The 22,137-nt window shown below is 43.6% G+C and overlaps 1 protein-coding gene across 4 annotated transcripts in view; it reads right to left on the bottom strand.

Moving 5' to 3' along the window:
- Positions 1-22,137, bottom strand: part of znf423 (zinc finger protein 423) — a 165,013-nt gene that overhangs the window by 84,158 nt on the left and 58,718 nt on the right. For 3 of the 4 annotated variants that reach the window (XM_080475115.1, XM_080475114.1, XM_080475113.1), the window contains 8 exons: positions 5,437-5,614; positions 3,786-3,910; positions 3,496-3,577; positions 3,318-3,393; positions 2,698-2,978; positions 2,333-2,613; positions 1,175-1,555; positions 53-234 (listed from right to left, as the gene is read on the bottom strand). In XM_080475115.1, the coding sequence (XP_080331241.1) occupies positions 53-234; positions 1,175-1,555; positions 2,333-2,613; positions 2,698-2,978; positions 3,318-3,393; positions 3,496-3,577; positions 3,786-3,910; positions 5,437-5,614 (1,586 nt within the window). Of the gene's footprint in view, positions 1-52; positions 235-1,174; positions 1,556-2,332; positions 2,614-2,697; positions 2,979-3,317; positions 3,394-3,495; positions 3,578-3,785; positions 3,911-5,436; positions 5,615-16,749; positions 16,799-22,137 lie in introns of those variants that run through there. The other variant, XM_080475116.1, reaches the window with a different exon arrangement.

The following is a 22,137-nucleotide window of genomic DNA, read 5'->3' on the forward strand; positions in this document are numbered from 1 at the left end:
ACATTTAAAAGGTTGATTTTTCCCTTCAAGGGTGATCCTTGACTATTCTCACCTCCATGAAGGACTGGGATGCCGCCTGCAGGACAGGAGACTCCAGTTTGGCTATGGCTCCTCCAGATACAGATCCGCCACCTGTAGCGGACGTGCAATGTGTCTGCTGGATGTGTTCCGTCAGTGACGACTCCGTCAGGAAGCCCATGGAGCACTGGTTGCAGAAGAAGGCATGATTCCCCTCTATTGTGGAAAAATTAAGAAGATCTGTGATAATATTTACATTGAACAATTAATACGGTGATCTATTAAGCTGTGCACATGTTCATTTTGTGCTTCATCTTATATTGATGGTGGATGCCACTTTTATATTCCCCAACATGTAATTCTGCACCCCATATAGAAAATGGACGGAACATCTCCTCTTAAGGACCTTCCGGGACCTTTGGGGAATACATTCTCTGAGACACAAAGAACAAATGTATTATCCTTTTAACTAAGGGGGAATTCATCATTTACACTGGGTGTGACATTAAAGATTTTTGATATGACTCATGTAGTCAAACCAAATGTATTTGTTGTGTGAAGTCTTGATGAGTGACACTCATTGGTTGTCATGCATTCCACTATACAAGCAATTCAGAAAACCACTGACTGAATAAAGTACATACTTTGTGGTGATGTTCAGATCGCGGTTATACCAGTGAGCCCTGGTGTCCAGATGGTTTATTGCTTTAAAATTACCATTAATTCGCAAATGGTGGATACGATAATAAGAACCAAAGAAAAAAACATTGATTGCCTTTCAGAGGTTCCTTTAAAAAAAATGAAACACAGAAAATACAACATTGGTTATAATTTAAGTTAAACAAGATTTGAAAACCAACAAAAGAGATTTAGTGAAAGAAATGATAGCATCCTAAGAAATAATGGTTGAGCCTAATGACTGATCAAGTGCAGGTTTCTGAATTAAACTAAATTATTTGTACCATTGTAATGATTCCATGTTGATTTGCTCATCACAAAAACTTTGACAAATTACTTGGACGCTGTCGCCCTGTCTATGTCTTTCAACATTTGCCCTGTGATAAACGGTTGCCATGGTTTGGCCTCAGTTTGACCTTGTTTACGCTGCGATCTGGCCCAGGCCCCCTTCCATGCTTCAGCTCAGTTTTAGACGTACCTAATGTGGTGGATCCCGCCATGATCCCACCGGGCAGGCAGTGGGACACTCGGATGTGTTCCTGCAGAGAGTTAATGTCTCCAAACATGTCTGGACAGTAGTTGCAGTGAAACGCCGTGACGTTTGTGAACTGCAGCAGAGGAAAAGCCGCCGCCGCCGTCCCCGCGCTCCCTCCACTGGCTCGGTGAGCTTTGCGCACGTGTTCGTTGAGGTTGTAGAGCGTTGGCAGTGTTTCCAGGCAGAGCTGACACGTATGGCTTTGCTGTGGCTTGTCTGCGTGGATCGTCTTCAAATGAATCTCCAACACTGCCAGACTGTGGAAGTCTCTCTTCGAGCAGTAAGGACACGAGGATGTCACTTTACCCCAGTTCCCTCCTCCACCTGTGGAGTCGGACATTTAAGAAAGAAGCATATCAACATTCACTAGTTTTCTTTGAATAGCACAAATGCATATATTTGCAAACAATGAAACATTTATACAGCTGCATCTTTTTCTGGAGTCTCCAAAACAAACAGTTGTACTATAAACCCCGGTCTCACTCACTTAATGTCAAGACTTTACCTGATGCGCCACCTTGGGCACATAATAATCATAATACTACCTACTTCAGAATAACTGGGATCAATAAGGTTTATTCATCTGAAATATTCAGGCCATGTCAGATGAAGACAGATCCATGTACAATGGTGCTTTGTGTGAATTTATTAGACTGATTATGATAAATGTATATATATTTCATTTGAAAATGAAAATGATGTAAACATTCAAATTAAAAACTTTAATAGTGGTTGTGTTAAAAAATGCCCCCCCCCCCAGGCTCTTATTTCTTTGGGCTAATTGTTTGTTTACCTCTCCAAGCTTTGATTCAAGTAATTGTCAAAAATAGTGATTGTATTGTGAAGCAGTAGTCAGAAGCCTGATGAATTATTATGCACTCAGTGGCGATCTTGTTAGTCCACTACACTCAACTATGAGTTTTGGAAGTTGGAAGTGGAACTGGACACTGAGAAAGTCAATCAAAGCTGGAACACGACTCTCTTACCCTGAAGTGTTTTTACTGGAAATCAAGTGTTGCTCTGACATTGATTCACTTTAGGAGTCATCAGGAAATACAGCGGTTAATAATTTCCTCCTCCGTACCAAACTGACCAACATACCTCCACCTTGATGAACCAGGCTGATTCCCATGTCCTCCACGGTGTCGGTGACTCTTCTGCGTCGTTCGCTCCCCTGGATGTGCTTCAGCGTCGAGTCGGGCGTGGAGCCTCTCTCCAGACTGGCGCTGGAGTCCGGAGTGGCCGAGCTCATGGAGGCCACGCTGCCCAGCGGGGGGTCCGGGCTGGCAGCGCTGTGATTGGAGGAGTCGGGCTGACGATGGCTGTCTAAGTGGCAGTAGACGTCTTCCACAGAGGGGAATTGTTCTGAACAGACGGGACACCTGCGAATTGAAAAGAAGGACTCGTAAAACTGACGAGGACCTTCACGTTATCCACAAAGCAGCTTGAACAAAAAGCCGCAGTACTTGTGTTTGCGGTTGGCGTGCTGCGTCTCGATGTGCGTGAGGAGGGAAGCCTCGTCCAGAAAGATCTCGGGACAGTGGATGCACTGCAAGTCGGCGCGGTCGGACAGCTGCGGGTGTCTGGTCAGCACGTGCTTCTCCAACTCGTCGGTCTGGCTGAACGTCTCCTCGCAGTAATCGCACATATAGAGGTCCTGCTCCAGGTCGGCGTCTCCTCCCGCTCCCTTCTTCCCTCCATCCCTCTCGCTCCTCAACGCAAGGTGCTCTCTGTTCTTCCGATGAGCCTGCCGGGGTCACAAAATACTCAGGATTGTAGAAATGGACTGCTCTTGAACAGGAGGGAGAAAAAAACGTCCTCATATTGTACATTTCAATCAGTCACTTGTGGGCTTTCTTTTTCTTTTTTAAATTCCCAGGAGCTCTCTCATCCTCTCATCGGCATATGTTGGAGAACAAAAAAATTAATAAATAAAAAGCTAAGTAGCATTTGTGATTGTTCCACTGTGCCATTAGGTAACAGCAGAGCTCCTCACAGGTTTACATGACGTGTTTTTCAAATGACTTTCTTTTTGACCGAGCACAAGAGCAAAAAAGTGAAAAGCGAGAATTCAGGAAGTGTTTACCTGCATGTGGCCCTGCAGAGACGAGGTGGAGGAGAAGCCGCGTTTACACACACTGCACTTGAATGGTTTGCTGGAGCTAGACATAAAAAACAAACAAAAAAAAAAAAAACAGATGAAAAATTAAGTATCAATTAAATCTAATAGTTGTTTTGATTTTGCGGAGATCAGAAGCAGCTACCTGTGTGTCTTCAGATGAATCTTCAGGTGATCAGAGCGGGAAAACGCAGCTTCACACTCCTGACAGCTATACTTCTTATCTCCTGTATAATAACGACAATTCAATCAGAACTAATCACTTCAGTTGATGACAAAACATCTGATTTGATAAACTGTCCTTGTGGTCCTAGTCGCTCCAATCACTATCACACAAATACAAAAAAACAATAACAAAACTTGAAAGGAAAGAAGGAGTGAGCGCTGAAATGCAGGGGTACATTGGACTCCCTATTCAGGCGTAGTGAACGTTACCTGTGTGGAGTTTGACATGGCGGTCTCTGCTCCTCTTGTGTTTGAACAGACGGCTGCAGAAGGTACACTTGAAAGGCAGCTTGTCGCTGTGGATCTGCTCGTGTCGCTTCAGGTAGCTCAGACGGCTGACGGGGATCACAAAGAGACGAGTAATGAGCAGAGAGCATGTGGCGACGAAACAAGAGCAACGAAGATATGTCATTCAAATGTGCTGGTGATGTGCTAAAAAATAAAACTCAAAGTTCAAAATGTGTCTCACGACCGAGACAGAAGTTTAATAATAACATTTGCACTTTCTTTTTTAGCCGTGAAATCGTTTTGACACGTTCCGTGTACATATCTGCTCCGGCTATCTTTAATCTATTAGTTCAAAGACTTCTAAAGATTAGCTTTGAAAAATATTATTAATACTAATAGTCTATTTAATTTCACACTTTTACGGATAAATTATGTTGTGAGCCTCATGTGTTCAAAACTGTGGTCGGGGACGTATATGATCGACGAACTACATCACTTTAAATGGTACTGGTAAAACAAAAACACAAAAATCTATAGGAAAGATTAAGATGTAATTTATTTCTTACAAAGTTTCTGCTCTCACCAGTATTAACCCGTTATCTGCAAAATGAGCATATTTAGAACGATTTTTGATTAAAACTCAGCAAGCTTACACCAATTATTGAAGACACGATAAAATAAATGAGATATACGTGAAGTAGGTGCAGATCGACCACGGTTTGAAGAATTTATGAAAAAATATTGCATTTCTGCTTGAACCGAAATGAAATACTGCCGTTTTTCTTACTTTCTTTAATAGTTTAAAACATACTATGAGAAAAATATTTGGTCAAAAGCATTGTGATTCAACACATAATATGTGAAAGTAGGTAACATATAATAGGGTGATTATTTAATCAACACAATAAATAGATGGATTTGAGTATTTTAGTAACTTTTCACAAAGATCTGTCTAGAAATGCATCAGATGAAATTATATTTTTAGCATCAAAATTGTGAAATAGTTTTTAATAGATTTAAAAAAAACTGACGTTAAAAACTCCAGGAGTGCAAATTTCAGAATTTCACATCATCCATTATAAATGGATAGAAATGAAAAAAATGGTATTAACTACCTAACAATGCCATTGCTCACTGCTCAGGGAAGAGAGTGAAAAATCATACTCTTAACTGTATTTATAACCGTTACAAAATTTGACTTGGGGTAATGACCCATTGCTTGGGAAACACTGATGTTACAGATTAGAGTGAGTGCATTTTGCCACATGTGGTCGTGGAGGCAAAACTTCAAGTCACGTCTTTGGTTGGTCATAAGAAAGCACTAAGAATAACACAGCTCGATAGAGTGGGTAATATAGAGGATACTGATGATGACTCTGTGTGCGCGTGCGTGTGTGCGTGCGTGACAGCTGTTCTTAAAATGGGTCTTGACTCAGTCCCGGGAGAGGTGAGTGAGAAATGTATTCACCTCATTCCCTTCACTGTGTGCCTTCGCGGTCGGTTTTACCAACGTAATACTGACATACAGTACAGGGGTGTTATTTGTGTACAGTGACGTGGTGTTTCAGCCTACTTGCAGCGCCTCAGGGAACCAAGCGGGGGGGGGGGGGGGGGGGGGGGGGGGGTTTGATACCTGAAGGACTTGTCACAGAACTGGCAGGGGTACGGCAGGCCTGCGCCGCCTTCCTCCTCGCCGCCGGTGGCCATGCCAAGGTCACAGCAACCATCGGGCAACTGGGAAGGCGATGCGACGTCTTTACTGGAAGGCGAGGAGGGCACCCAGGACAGACCCGCGGGGTCATCGTCACCATCTGACAGAAAAAAGATTTATATATATAAGATTTATCTGCAGTAAGAAAACACAAGATTTACTGTTTTTACACAGCTGCAGAGCTCTGGAAAGTGAGAGAAAAAAAAAAAAAAAAAAAGTCAGGTGGGCACAGACAGAAAAAGTGGGGGTAAAACGTGGAGCATTAGAATGATTAAGAATAAGTTTCATCTTTCTTGGAAGGCAAAAGGCGGGAGAGGCAGCCTGTGGGAGTTCGAATGAGGAAAAAAAGATGATATAAACAAAAAAATAAACACATTTATCCTGGTTTCGCACACACACACAAACACACACACACACACACACACACAGACGAAAAATGAGGATGGCAAAGATAAAGAGAGAACGAAACAGAAGAGAGAGACACACTCCGGCAGTAGCAACATCTAAATAGAAAGCTCCAAGAACTATGTATCCCCGATGGAGCCCAGAAATAAGGACAGAGTGTATTTTCTCTCCCTTCATCCTCCCTCTGCAGCCATCCCTCGTTCCATCCCTCCCCTCCCATCCCTCCATCCGTCCCCAAGGACCATAGATCCGCCTCATCATATTTTCATTAGGGCCTTGGCAGATTGAAACGTCGGAAAAGCGATTAGGAGATGTGGAGAGCAGAGCGGAAAGATGGCGATATTCACTCCCTTTATCTGTCATACATAGGAGATTATGCATTGCTCTTTTCCCTCTTTTTTTTTTCTCCTTCTCTCCCCCCCCCCCTCTCCCTTTTCTTTCCCCCTCCTGTGTAGTCTGGCACAGAGGCGACAAAAAGGCCACGACTCCTTTAATAGACACTTCAGAATGGATTTGAGGCGACAAAAGAGGGGGCTGAATAATGCTTGATATTGTTCTGTACTTCTTTGTGCGCTCTGTGAAGCAGCACAGTCAGGCTATTTAGCATTTGCCTGAAAAATGTAAAGGAGAGAGGAGAGATGAAGAGAGGAGAGGGAAGGCTGTTTTCTTTGCTTTTATCCGAGAGTCGTATCAACTAGGCCAGCAACAAATCAAAGGAGAGAAAATAAGGAAACTGGAGTGAGAAAGAAAGAAAGAAAAAAAAAAGTCACGTGTGCCAATATTCATTACGATTATTTCGGCAATGCAAACACTCACCACCGACACATGTGCCGTTAAAAAAAAAGAAAAAGTTTCTCCTGATGATTTTAGAAGCCTCTCCAAAGCACACGTCGTTTTACCTCAACAAACTCCTGCCGCACACCCGTGTGTGTGTGTGTGTGTGTGTGTGTGTGTGTGCGCGAGCGTGTGTGTGTGTGTGTGTCTTGTGTGCGAGCGTGCGTGTCGAGTCTACTGTGTATTACGTCTTGCAGAGAGGGGGTGGAAAACAGATTCTTGTGATGAATCGATCGCGGGGAAAATGTAGGCACTGCGATGAGCAAATAGAACTCTGCAGGGGGGTCCGGGTTAAAAAAAAAAAAAAAAAAAAAAAAACTGTAAACGCATTGAATTATAAATTTGACTGGAAGGAAGAAAGAAAATATATATATATAAAAAAAAAAGAGGCTTATGAAAATATATGGAATAGAGATGTCAACATGAAGTCTGAAAGCGAGACGAGAAAAAATGAAAGAGATAGAGAGAGAGAGCGATGGGACAGCGGGATGAAGAGGTGCATGGGAGCGGTGAAAAGTGAAGAACGTGTCATTTTGGAGCGGCGAGTAAAAATCTGTGCAGGAGAGAAACATTCATCAGAGGAAATGGGTGAGAACAAAATGAGAAGCCAGAGTCCAATGTGGTGAAAACTCAAAGGAAAATTATCAACTACTACTGCAATTAAGTTTGGAATTCCGTTCAGGAGGTTTTTGTTTTACTTCACTGGTATAACTACAATGTTGTGCATTAATAAATAACAGACAACATTCCTCTCAGTCTCAGGGGGAAAAAGTGAAACAATGAGCAACAAGAGCTAAATGTGCCTGAAATTCGGCAGAAAACTACAAATAAAGCGCCAAAGATTTTAAATACATACATTTTTTTGTTTTTTTTCTTTTTCTCCCAAAAATATTTAAAAAACAGTTTTTTTAATAATTGTTTTGATAAATGTTATATGAACTTTGTGGTATTTAATGGTTTCAGTACGATGTTACTCACCTGCACACCATTTAACACTCCACTTTTTAAAAAAAGCAGACAAGGTTACATTAAATTCAAATTCAGATTCCAATCACTGAGATATGAGGCTAATAAGTAAAGTAAATACTCACATTACTGTAATCAAATGGTTTTTCTGAATCCAATTTACATAAAGTAACAGTGGATGAAGTTTGAGTAAATGTGCAGTTGTGCACACGGAGCCATGGAGTGAAATGTGACTAAAACTCAAACTGTTCAAATAGAAAGGTATACAACAAATATCCTATCGGATAAAATGTAGTTTTTAAATCTAACGGAGCTGATAAAGATGATTTGATATGACTTTGGATACTTTCAATAAATACTGAAATATTAAATCCCAGAGTGTTTTCTAAGGATGGAGTGAAACACGTTATATGTTGGGGGGGGGGGGGGGGGGGGATTTGTTGAAAATCATTATGCTGATCAAAATCAACCATATTTCACTTTTTCCAAGTTGCAAAGTCTCTAATATTATATACATTTGTTAATGTAAAATGAAGTATGACTGTTTGACTGTGCACATATTCTTAAACGACCTGTGCTTGGCTTCTTAAAAGCGTCTGCACACGTTTCAAAAATACTCCAGCACGTTTTAATCGAGCGCTCCATCTATATCATATGTTTAAGTTCCTTACATCAGTCAGTTGCAGAGTACAAGGAACTTCAACTTTCTCAATATTTAACATATCTAATCAATCATGTTTTCTATAGTTTTCATGCACTTACAACTACAAATGTAGGATAACCAGGAAGAATGTGTAAATTACCAAACATGGTCACTTTCCCAATCAAGAGGTTAAACTTTTGAATGTTTGGGCTTTTTCTCTGAAGATGGGATGTTTTTTGGTGTTGAATTCAGGCAGGTAAGACCTAAAAATTGATGGCTTTAATACACTGTAAAAGTGCACGAGTGGGGGTTTTAACATAACGGAAATCTGGTTTCAAGACGAACCATCCAGCCGAAGATAAAATATGAGATCTATCCAGACGACAGCGTTTCATTCAGCAGTCCAGGTACTCCTGTGTGGGAGTCATTGGGATCATCATCATTCATATTAATGGGACGGTTGTGTAATTTGGCTTCTATTAGAGAAGAAACATGCCATTTCAACATGCAGGCTGTACGACTACTCTTCACCCTTCTGCAGATGGTCGTGAGGAAGAACAGACTTAAGTCCTCTCAACGATAGTGACGTCGAAATAAGGCCGGCCTGAAATGTCAGCCTCCAAAAATATACTCGTAAATGTGCCATCTGCATGGAGTAAGGCTGGTGTTGGAATACAGTGCGTCTATAAAATGCCGATCCAGACAGCTCCCGTTGCCCTCATGACAACGTTCAAGTACAGCAAAGCCTGAGAAAGATTAGCGAGGGCGTCTTGAATGCAGATGCAGCTCTCACTCACTTTTTTATGGTTTCGTTTTTTTTTTTTTAGTAACGGACGCTAAAAACATGCATTTATACTTCACTTTACAAATAAAGAAGAAAAACTTTAGTCTCTTTCGAAATCTGGAGCTGCTTTAAAAAAAAAAAAAAAAAAAAGAGTCCACAGAATCAACCAATATTTCTAAATCTTTAGCTGCTATAATGTGAACGGTATTAAGACGAGTATGTTGGGCTGAGATCACATTTAGGTTGTTGGACCGAAGACGGAGAGCAGAAGATGCTTCTGTGCTGCTTGGTTCTGTAATTCTCTGAAAGCAGGGTGGAGGATGTAGTGGAAGAAGGAGTAATTATTACTCATTAGTTATCTTTTCCTGGAACAACAAAGCTTCACAGTCTTATTACAAGACGACGTGTCCGTGGCAGAGCAGAAGAAGGGTTTGCATCCCATCCATCCCTCCGAACAAATTGCACCCTGCCTGCAAGCACGAGAGAGAATTTTCCTAAATGGAATGTGGAATCTAATGGGGAGATTTATTTCTGGGTGTGATATGAAACTTACAAGTGTGGTTGAAAATACGCAAAGAAAAAGCGAGCAGACACAAAGAAACTTGTTAGTCCAGCTGGAAGAACAAAGACGGAGACAACAGAGGAAATAAATGCCAGAAAACAAAGTTGAACGCGTCTCCACGGTACTCATGTGGACTCATGTGGACACATGTGGACCATTACGGGCACCAGGATGAGTCAGTGGAACAGAAATGTTTCTGAGGTGGGAAAGCGGGGTGAGGACAGAGCGAGGGAGAGAAGAGGGAGATTGTACTACAGAGATCCAGCCAGAGCAAGAGGGAGAAATCACTTTTTGAAGGGGGGGATGGAGGGATGTTGAGAAAGAAGGGGAGGAGAGATTAGCGTCATTAAAGAGCCCTAATCCTCTGACTAGCGTGGCTGGCGCTAAAATGGAGGATCACACGGCTTTTTAACGGCGCCTTTGTCAGTCGGCCACGAGGGGACCTGGCAAGACAAGGCCGAATGGCAAACTGGGAGAAACCGGAGGACAGGGAGGGGGGGAGCGGAGAAAATTTCAATGAAAAGTTAAATTAGAGAAGAATCCTCGAGAGGAGAGGAGATGAGGAGGATGGATGGGTGAGGGAGGGGGATTGGAGAAGAGGGAGGAAAAAAAAAAGAGGAAGAGAAAGTGTTTTTTCTTTTTGTTTTTTTAAAGAAAAGAAAAATAGAAAGAAAACGAAACAGGCAGGAGCAGGCGGACGCCGACACACGCTGTTCCTACCCCCGTCTCCTCCTCCTCCTCTCTGTTCTTCTCTGGCGAATGAAAACGAACGAGCGGAGCGGAGTGGACCGCGGGGCCCCAACCGCTCCGCTCCCGCTTTATCTCTCTCTCTGCAGTCTTCTCCTTTCCCATCCATTCCCTCTATTCTTCGTCCCTCCCTCTGTCCTCAGCAGTCCCACTACTCTTCTGTCTTCATCTCTCTTCCACTACCTCCCTCCTCCGCTCCCTCCCTCCGTCACCTTTCATGTTGTTACTCATTATAGCACTGACATCTCTCCCTCTGTCCCTCCATCTCTCCAACAGTTTCTCCCCTACTGGTGTTGGCCTTCACCCCTGTGTCTCGGCCTGGACGGGACCGGGGGAGAGAAAGGGAGGCGGGGGGAGATGTTCCAGATGGACAGACTCTGAACTCCAGAAGAGAGGGAAGAGATGTCGGGATGAAAGAGGAGGCAAAAAGAAAGGGGAAAAAAAGAGAGAGAGCGAGAGAGAGAGAGAGGCGAGGAGACAAGACGAGAGAGAGAAGAGGAGATGAACCCGGGGGTCCGTAATGGAAGAAAAATGGAAAAGACCAGAGAGGAACTAAACGGACTGCCTGAGTCTACCTGCAGAAACAGACACACAAACATGCACATGCAAACAACACACACACACACACACACACACACACACACACACACACACACACACACACACACACACACACACACACACACACACACACACACACACACACACACACACACACACACACACACACACACACACACACACACACACACACACACACACACACACACACTCCCTGCATGTCTCTCTAATAGGCCAGACAGTGAGGCAACACGTGGAGGACACAGCCTTGGTGAAACACTCTAATGAAGAGACACACACGCTGATCGATTTCTCTTTATGTTTCTGCCACCCCCGTCTACTGCCCCCCTATCTGAACCCACTAAGTTTGTCATGACTGTCACACAGAGGGAAATCATATGAAAGCTGTTCGCTTTATAAGATGGAATCATTAAGAAAAAAGAAAAAAAAAAGAAAAAGAAACTTTGGAGACTATTTAGAGACTCCTATCCAGAACAAAACAATATAAAAAAAAAACAAGCAGGAAAATAACAAATCTTTCAGAGCGCGTGCCGAAAAATCTGAAAAAGTGACGTGAAGTGACGTGCGCCCTGCGCTCAAGAACATCACTCCGTTTAGTTTGCGCTGGTTAACAGTGTCTGCTAAATGCCTGGAATGGAAAAACAATCCATGTATGTCATGCTTTCTCTCTTTTATATTGCTTTGATGTTTGAATCAAAGGAGCTCAGCTGGTAGCAGCAAAAAGGTTTCCGGTCCCAGTGCTGCTACTACAAGAGCTAAAAGTGCCTACTAACTACAGCTGCATGCGGAAAGCTCGGAATTAACATTATAAATGAATAATACACAAAGTGATCTGCCAAGTTAAACATGCAATTATTAGTAGGTATAAAACAGCATTTCAAAATGAGGTGTCTCTTCTGATTTGCACTGGTGATTATTTTCATCTTTTATTAATTAATACATTGTTGGGGCTTTAAAACGTCACAAAAGGAGAAAAGTGACAGGGGTTTATGTCAGATAATGTGGCAATTGCAGAAAATTCTGATTCATTACAATGAAAGCGACAACAGCTGCACCAAAACAAAAGTTTTGCAGACTTCCAAGAGGGTATAAGGCGGGAGCATTTCCAAATTGTCCATACCAAGCTCTTTTCTATGAGCTAAAAGCAACAAGAGAAACCCAGATTCTCCGTTTGATCCGTTTTCCTATTCCCTAAAGGGACATATGTAGATAAAGGATATTGTCAGGAATGTCACTGTCATCTTTGTCTCAGTGAGGACTGATCCATGTCGCAGGATGTTGCAGGTAATAAATTTAAATGACTGCTAGAAACCATGCAGGAGTCTTAAGACACATCCAAAAGTTTCTCAAACAACTGAAAGATGAGAAAGATTGATTGAGTTAGAAGACTGAAGAAAACCAGAAAAGGTTTCCATTACCTGCACTATAAAATAAACCATTCCCTTGGACAACAGAGTCAAATGTTGTGCTCCATTGTCTCATCTTTGTAGTGCCAGAAATAGTAAACTTAGAAAAAGATGGGTCGACTCATTTAGCACAATTTGGACTCGTGACATGGTCCCAGTTCTATTCGAGTGAATCTACCTGCTCAGGTTTTAATCCTCCCATCAGCCCTGTCTGTCCCCTCACACCTCCGCTCACTGCTTCCTCTCCACACACCCCCACCCTCCAGCCATCCAACCACTCTCCTTTCCACCTTTCCAATTGGCCATCGGCCCAGACCTGCACCTTTTCCTGCGAGACCCCCGCTGACCTCCTATCCCTCCATCCCTCTCTCGCTTCATCCCTCCTTCCACCGCTCCCCAGGCCCCCTCCGATGGCCCCAGGCTGCCCCAGGCGTGCGCACACACACACACAGCCCCAGACTCACTACAGGGGGCAGAAAAACAACTTCCACCCTTGGCTCACTCTGGGCAGCCCAGTACACACTCAGTCTGGCTTTCACCGTGTCATATAGGCACACACATGCATGCACAAACACAATTAAGAAAGCAATTCAATAGCAGATATGGAGTTAAGTTTGATGAAAACCAGCATCTGCTGCTTGTAATTTCTCCAGCGCCGTCTCTATTCCATAAAAAAAAAAAAAAGAAGAACAAGAAGAAGAAAAAAAAACATCCTGCAGGTTAGAGTAATAGACGTTCTATCCTTTCAGATTCATGCTGAAAATCATTTTGATGGGCACCGGCCCTAAATCTAAACTTGTAATTCTCAAATAAATTGTACAATTTGTGTGTGTTTGCTTTTCATAAGGCGAGACGGCACATCTGACTGTGAAGGTATTTGAAATCAGTCTATTGCTTCATTTTTCACGTCATGTGTGTGGCAGCGCCCATGTCACAAATTGACAGCGAGCATAACACTCGTAATGAACCACTTATTAGCGACACCGTGATCGAATAAACTGAAGACTTGTCAACACACTACCCACGGTACTTTTGAAAAGCTGGACAAGAGAAAAGAAGAAAGATCCCTACCTGGCTCTGTGATTACAATACGAGTTGACATGGCAACCAGTAAGCTAAGCACAGCTTACTGGTTGCCATGCATTATGAGAATTGCACAGTAGGAAGGTTTCTTTGACCACTCAGATTGTTTGGTTGAAACTACCTGTTGCGTAGTCTATCTAATGTGGCTGTAGGAGAAGTGGGAACAAGAACTCATTCTGCTGCACTGCATACAAAGCATGACGCATTTTCATACCCAGTTTCTCATAAAATCTCTTTTGAAAAAGATGCTTGGATATCATTGTGGAATGTTAACACTACGGTCCACACACACTTCAATCAGCTTTCACCACACAGATACCAATGCTGGCACCTGTTAGTTGGTGGGCTATATTAGGCAGCAAGTAAACATTTGGTTCTCCTTGACGAAACAAGACAAAACGGCAAAGATAAAGAATTTGAGTGCGTTTGATGAGGACCATGTCAGAGCGTCTGCAGTGGTCAACACCTGGTGAAAGTAGCACACGGGAGGTAAAACTGCATCTGTTAAACTGTTATGGGGCATTGATGCACGAAGGGAGCGAAGGCCCCATGTTGTCTGATTTATCACACGAGCTACGAGAATTCAAATTGCTGGCGAGGTTGATGCAGGCCGTGGTAGAAAAGGTGTCAGGATATCTCTGTTTGCTGCAGGCAGTGTAGCTCCAAACCAGTCAGGATTCCTGTGCTGAGCTGGATCCACTAAGGGAAACACAAACAATAAGCACAAGAGCACCAGAAATGGATCCCAGAGGAAAGGAGGAATTTGGCTCGTGTGATGAATCACGTTGCTAAATTATGTGGATGGGTGGGTACGTGTCCCTGGCTTACCTGGGGAACACATGGCACCAGGAAAGCCAGAGGAGGCAGTCCTTTGCTTTGGACAATATTCAGATTACAAACATTGGGTCCTGCCATCCTTGTGGCTGCTACTTTGACACCTACCGAAGCAGTGTTGCAGAATATGGAAATCCTTTGAAACAAACAGAATTCCCAGATGCCGCTGGCGTCTTTGGCAGCACAGTGCACCACGAGGGTCAGGAGGTGAATTGGTGAATAAATTCTTCAGCTTTCAATTCAATGTAGCATCCGATCGATGGGGGCCACAACTTGCCACTTCCGGGACTCAAACGGGTCTACAGTTAGCGTCTTAGTGGACCAGGTCCAGTGGATCCTTCATGGCTCAGAGGTGTTTTGGCAGCGAATGAAGGACCGGCACAATAACAGGCAGGTAGTCATAAAGTCATGGCTCATCACTGTATGCGACTCAGAACAAATATGCTTCCATATTGACTGGGTGCAGCAGTTCACGCACATGCACATGGCAGCCACTCTGGCCTTTGCTTCGAGGACCCACAGTCCTCTGCTGTTGTCCTTGCAGCTCGCAAGGGATACAGTCTGTCGGGACACACACACACACACACACACACACACACACACACACACACACACACACACACACACACACACACACACACACACACACACACACACACACACACACACACACACACACACACACACACACACACACACACACACACACACACACACACACACACACACACACACACACACACACACACACACACACACACACACACACACACACACACACACACACCATATGAATACAAGCCACAGCGAGGACAGCGAGAAAGGGCGATGCAGCAGTCTGTCCGGGTCTTGAGCCCACAAGGACGCGGTGGATGGACACACACTCACACACACACACAGACAGATACATACACACACACACACACAAGCATTCACACACTGAAAGCAGGCTGCGGGGACCCTCACCTCCTGCCCTGGGAATGGGCCCGGCTGCTTTGGACGCTTTTGGGCGCCAACTGCTCCATATGGGCAGTGTGTGTTTGTGTGTGTGTGTGCAAGAGTGTTGGAGGGCAGAAGGTTAGGGGCAGGGGGCTAAGGATGGGGGTGGGTGGACAGTGGGCTGGCAGATGACAAGTTTTGTTACGACTGCACAGCATAATATACTGTGTGCGAACATCAAACAGTGCTGAACATGCACACAAGGACAGCTCAACATTTGAGGACAAGGTCAGGGCAGGTAACAGGGATGAATAACATGAATTCAGACTGAACGAGAACTAGTTTCATACAAAGTTGGAGGCTTTCAGCTATCATGTAAAAACCACTTGTCAGTACAAGGTTGCCCGTTAAAAACAAGTCTATGGGACAGCATTGAACTACAGTTTTGTGATAACATGTTGATAACACAACTGATTTTCCCATTTCTTAAATGCTCAATTCATTTTCAACTTTGAACTGCTTCATGGCCGCATGTGCTTTATAAATAAACTTGCTGTATCACTACAGACACGCCGAGAAATATGTTGTACTTGAAAACATTACCACTCAAAACACTAAATGTCTGTTCAGCATCTCCCTTTTCGCAAGAGTCGATTCTTAAAGTTCTCCCAACTTGTACCCAGGACTCGGTTTGCTTTTACGTCGGACGATACCGGGATTTAAACCAGAGTCTCTCAAATGCAAAACTCAACCTGCTGTGCCTAGAAATATTACATGATGATCAGTGAGACGTAACAGATCACCAAACTATACGAGAACAAAGTCGGCTGGACTAATAGGGAAATTCTTTGAACTTGAGAGTCAAATAAATTAATTGGATCAATAACAATACATGTGCATATATCACTTTTCCAGCCTCATCTTTTCTACTTTTAAACATTTATTCACAAGGATGCTTCAAGCAAATCCTTTCACTGCAACTGCGCATTACCATTTACATAATTATGGCTTTCACATTTCACTTTTTCGGTAAAAGTGGAAGTCAAATTGTACTTAAAGCTCTTATGGTTCAACTTTGAAAGCGTGAGTGCCTGACTGTGGGAGGTTAGCTATAAGGATCAACAACTATCCATTACACTGCTGATATCTACATTATCCAGAAAAAATGACGCAGAGCTAGAAAACACGTACAGTCTCATACACATGACAACAACACACAGTGTGTCTCTCTCACACACACTCACACACACACACACACACACACACACACACACACACACACACACACACACACACACACACACACACACACACACACACACACACACACACACACACACACACACACACACACACACACACACACACACACACACACACACACACACACACACACACACACACACACACACCATGTGGCAAAGGAGGGCTGGCATCTGCTTCCTCTTACCACATTTCTCTCTTTTGCCTCATCCTCGCTATTTTCCTGTAAATCCTTTTTTATCTCACCGCGACCCGTTTCTCCAAGTATTCACTTCACCTCTTCTTCACAAGTGGCCAACGCAGAGAGCAAGGCACCTAAACCGGGAGGGTTCACGGTTCTATTCCCCGAGTTATCCGTCTTTCCCTCCTCCAACACTCACTCTGTCCATCTTGTCTGCTGTTTGCTCACTCAGAAATGAGAACCAGCTGTCAGGCGGAGTGTTAGATAAACAACAACACCATGCCAACACAGACACACACACAGTACACCACGTACACACTGAGACTTTGGAGAAGACGTACACTCACCCACACACATAGTGGTGTGGTCTTATTGTGTGCATGCCGCCGGCTATATCATCTATTTATAAGAATGAGGTTTGGTGAACTGGCAGACTGTTCACTTACCTAGAAACACACACACACACACACACACACACACACACACTTTGTTGTTCACTGAAATACCCACAGAAGTACTCACATAAGTGAAACTATACACATAGTAATAGTATTGAATGGGAACAGGTGAGTTATGGTCGAAAGCATTATGAGAGCTGCCTTGTGGATAATAACAATTAATGTATAAGATCATGTGTGCTCTCATCATTTTAAACAAACCGCATCCACTATAAATGGATGTGATTGATGTACCAACAAAATTACGAACACACACACTCACATAAGTTCTCCCACATTCACCTACGTATACGTGGGACCTATAAATAAGTGATGTAGGCAGCTGGAGCGTGCTGTTCAAAACACAAACACTGTTACACACATATGCACAGGTAAACAAACAAAGCCATCTTGGTATATGCACTACAAATACACAGACAAAGTGCGTTTTTAACCAAGCTGGCGCTATTGCAAAGTATTTCTAGATCTGCACAGACACAGGTTTGAGGGGAGACTGTGAGAGACTATGACAGAGGAGGGGAGAAAATGAGAGGAGAAAGAGACAGAGAGGCAATGAGGCTTCGGGAGTCTCGGGGGAGAGGAGTAGAGGGGGGGTCCCATGCCCAGGGGAAGCCTGAGAGCAAGCTGCGAGAGGCGGGTACCGCCAACCCAACGCTCCCTTTCCCTCCCTTCCCTTCTGGAGAACGGGATCCTGGACAGCCCCCTACTCACAACTCCTAAACCCCCCATGAGAGGAGTACGTGCACAGGCACATGCACTCACACACACATGCACACACTGAAGAGGAGTCCCCAGGGGAGGAGCAGAGCAGAGCAGAACACCTGGACCTGCCATTACTGACACACTCAGGGATTAGAGGCACAGACGGCAGGAGAGATGGAGAGAGAGAAAGAGAAAGCACAGTGGGACACACACACACACACACACACACACACACACACACACACACACACACACACACACACACACACACACACACACACAAACTAATGACAACTAAACCCCAAAAAAATGCACATTTTGGATTTTAATGCAGGAATTTGAATGTGCTTCTGCTGTGGATGGTTGTATGTTTGCAGGTTACTTTTCATAGAACAGCAGCAGCTGAATTCAGTGAAGCAGACATGAACATTTAAATAAATATGATACTGAGATGTGAAAAGTCAATATTACATAGAAACTTGTATGTAACCACAATTTGCCTACCAAAATCTTTTCTGCCTGTCGTATCTACAGGTATTTGATCATATACTGACTGACTGAGCTGCATACCGCTTCGTAAAATCTAAGCACAAATGAGTCATCTCATCTTGCCGATGCCACCTGGACAGTGTGTGTGTGCGCTGTGAAATAATTACTCATGTATTAAACCTTTGCCTCCTTTGAGAAGAAAAACACTATCAGCTGAGTGTCAAGGGCAGACAAAGCGAAGAAAGGGAAGAGGTGAAGGTGAGGCAAAGGAGGTTCAATAAGAGAAAACAAGAGATGCAACGGACAATATAAGCACATTAATCGAAAGAAAGAAGGAAAGGAGCCAATGTTGGACATATAAATAAACCAAGAGGAGGGTAAAAAGACTGATTTAAGGAAGCTACAGAACATAGAACATACATGCACACAGGATTGAAATGTTGCACTCAATCAGGGTGACAAAAGGTAAAAGAAAAACAGTGGGAGATCACTGATTACTGTAATTGTTACACCTATCAACCACTACCACTTGATCATTATGCAAAGATTACCGAAGAAAAGATGCGCAAAGCACGCGTTTCCTTCAGGAATCAACTTCAAACATTTGTGCGCCCATAAGCACTCAAATGGTTTTCACGTCAGACAAGGAGCTGCCAGCTTTTGCTTGTCAAAATACATACGCAGACAAAGACAGACACTCATGCAAACACACTCACACACACTACAGACAAGGTCGCAAAGAAAGGGAATAACCCCAAGTATCAAGCTCAGTGTGACGGTAGCGAAGGAGAGGTTTCAAAACAAACTGTCCAGAAAAGAGGCTCCTGTGTGAATTAAAGACCACACACTGGCTACAATAAAAAGCAGTGCTCAGACACACAGGGAGGGACGCACAGGCAGAAACAAAGGTGTGTGTGTGTGTGTGTGTGTGTGTGTGTGTGTGTGTGTGTGTGTGTGTGTGTGTGTGTGTGTGTGTGTGTGTGTGTGTGTGTGTGTGTGTGTGTGTGTGTGTGTGTGTGTGTGTGTGTGTGTGTGTGTGTGTGTGTGTGTGTGTGTTAGTGACATGAAACAGATCAAAGGGGGGGAGAGGTCGTGAGGGCAGAGAGGGAGAAAGACAGAAAGAAAGAGGCCAGGGGGTCCCGTAATTACAACGTACATCCGCCAAGCTGAGCCATGTGCAACATTGTGTGTGTGTGTGTGTGTGTGTGTGTGTGTGTGTGTGTGTGTGTGTGTGTGTGTGTGTGTGTGTTAGAGGAATGAAGGAGAGTTTTGAGGATATTTTGCTATCACACACACACACCTGTTTCATCCCACTGTGACTATGGCTATGAAAAAGGAACACACACACACACACACACACACACACACACACACACACACACACACACACACACACACACACACACACACACACACACACACACACACACACACACACACACACACACACACACACACACACACACACACACACACACACACACACACACACACACACACACACACACACACACACACACACAAACAAACAAACAAAACATCCCAAAATGCAGATGTGTACCAATTGTTTTATTCAGAGCGCTCAAGGAAATTTTCAACAATTGCCAGGTGAAGGTCATGAAGATGGAAGCCGTAGAAACACTCCAAACAGACGCACACAGTGGGGATGGTGGGATGTGTGGTGAAGGGGTGCAGATCAATAGCGACCACTGACTGGTAGGTCTCTGCAGCAGAAAAGCGGATTGCTCTGGGACCCAAACTATTGTACCGCACCACACTGACTTCAAACATGCACACACAAGGTTGTGGACACGCAACTGAACGGAGGCACAGACAGAAAAAAGAAAGTCCCCCCACTCTCTCTCTCTGTCTTACTGTCTCCCCTTGTTTTTTCCACTACTCTCCCCACTTATCCCTAAATTATTTTTTCACAATCTCCGTTCATTTTTCTATATCTTTCTGTCCACCTGAAAAATATTCTGGTCTCACCTCAAGATGCTCAAGAATGAAGCATCCAATTTCATAAAATAGTAATTATGAGAGGAAGTAAGGATTGTTCGAGTACATCTGATTGATTTTAAACTCATCACATGTCCCTGCCCCCCCCCACCCCTCCCTCTCCCCTCTCGTCTCCATCCCCCCGTCTCATGCAGTCTCCTCACCTTGCACAAACACCTGTACGGCTGTATCCACCTGCAGCACCGTCTCTCATAGCGAGCTCTGATTCGTCTCCCGTCTCTCTCCTTCCTTCCCTCCATCTCTCCTCCGTCTACACCCCCCCTCCCCCCGCCTCTACGGAGGAGCAAGCTAAAAGCACAAGCATGCCCCAAAATTAATTTAAACGGAGGAATTAAATTAAAAGCGAAGCCTCGGGAGTTTTATTATGTACTAATGTTTGAACCGTTAACTTGGATTGTATTACTAAAATATGAATAATTAAGGACTGGTGGGGGCTATTATTACCTCAGGAAAGAGGAAGAAAAACACGATATAGCTTCAGAACAATTTGATGTAGGATGGTTTAGTTTAGGTTTGTCTATCGATAAAGAGAGAGAACATTAAAAATATATTCTGTAGCTACTGGAAGGTGGTGACACCACTGGTGTGGGAAAATGTGATTCTTTGTGTAAGTGGTTAAGTGCAAATCTCCCTGTCTGTCTTGTGACTTCGATATTCAAAGGAAGGCTCCTGGCCCCCCCAAGAGGATCCTCCAGGGGGTGCCAAAGGGGCCTCCACACATTTAGGGAATGAGGGAAAACTGTGAGGGATTGCTCTGAAAAATAATGCATTTTGCATTATTACAAAGTAGATAACTATAATTCTAAATCTTGATAGACATGCATATATTTCTAAACGCCAGTCGGTCAATCAGAAGGGAATCTGGCCAAATGAAACTTTCAAATATGAGGAATACGATGGAGGATGCATGAACTTACTGCTGCACACAAAAAAAAACAGCCATGAGTGGAATTATTGCCCTCTCTGCCTCAGTCCCAAACTGTATCGGCCAAACCCCCCCCCCCCAAAGAAATATAACATCACTGCAATGATGACAAATCAAAAGTATGAAAGTATTGGAAGCCAAACAATGCCAACGTAAAAAAGGTCACAACATGTTCTGCAATTTTGCTCTAAAATCAGGAAACTCTGGATCCTGACCCATAGTTTGGAAAACACTGCGCTCACTTGTTTAGAGCTCAGTAAACTTCAGTGTCACACATTTTACTTAGCCAGTGATGTCTGGTGGACTTTAGATCTAAAACCATCCACCTTCTATACTTCATCCAACTTAAGAGTCACAGGGGGGACTGGAGCCGATCCCGGCTGACGCAGTTTGAAAGGAAGGCTACATCCTGGACAGGTCTCCAATCCATCACAGAGAAAACAAAGACCGTAACGCACCGTGTTCAATTTCGAGACACCGCTTTGACTGAGGAGACCAGAGTAGCCAGAAAAAACGCTTCAAAAATGGACTAAAATCCCAAATCAAAGCAAGAGCGCTCCCAACAAAAATACTTGGAAGCTTTATTTTTGAACCACAATATTTCTGTGTTAAAATGGTGAAGAAGGGGGAAAAAAAACAAATCTGTAGCTTTTTTTTTTTTTTTTATGACTGTGCTCACAATTTCACCAAAAAGATTTCCTGCACAGCGTTGCTTTTGTAGTAGTTTTATGTAATGTATGATATTATCAGGAGACCACTCACGTTAAAATGTCATGGCAGTAAAAAACAAAAGGAAGGCAT

Source organism: Lipophrys pholis, assembly GCF_963383615.2.
Source record: "Lipophrys pholis genome assembly, chromosome: 11".
Classification (NCBI taxonomy): Eukaryota; Metazoa; Chordata; class Actinopteri; order Blenniiformes; family Blenniidae; genus Lipophrys; species Lipophrys pholis.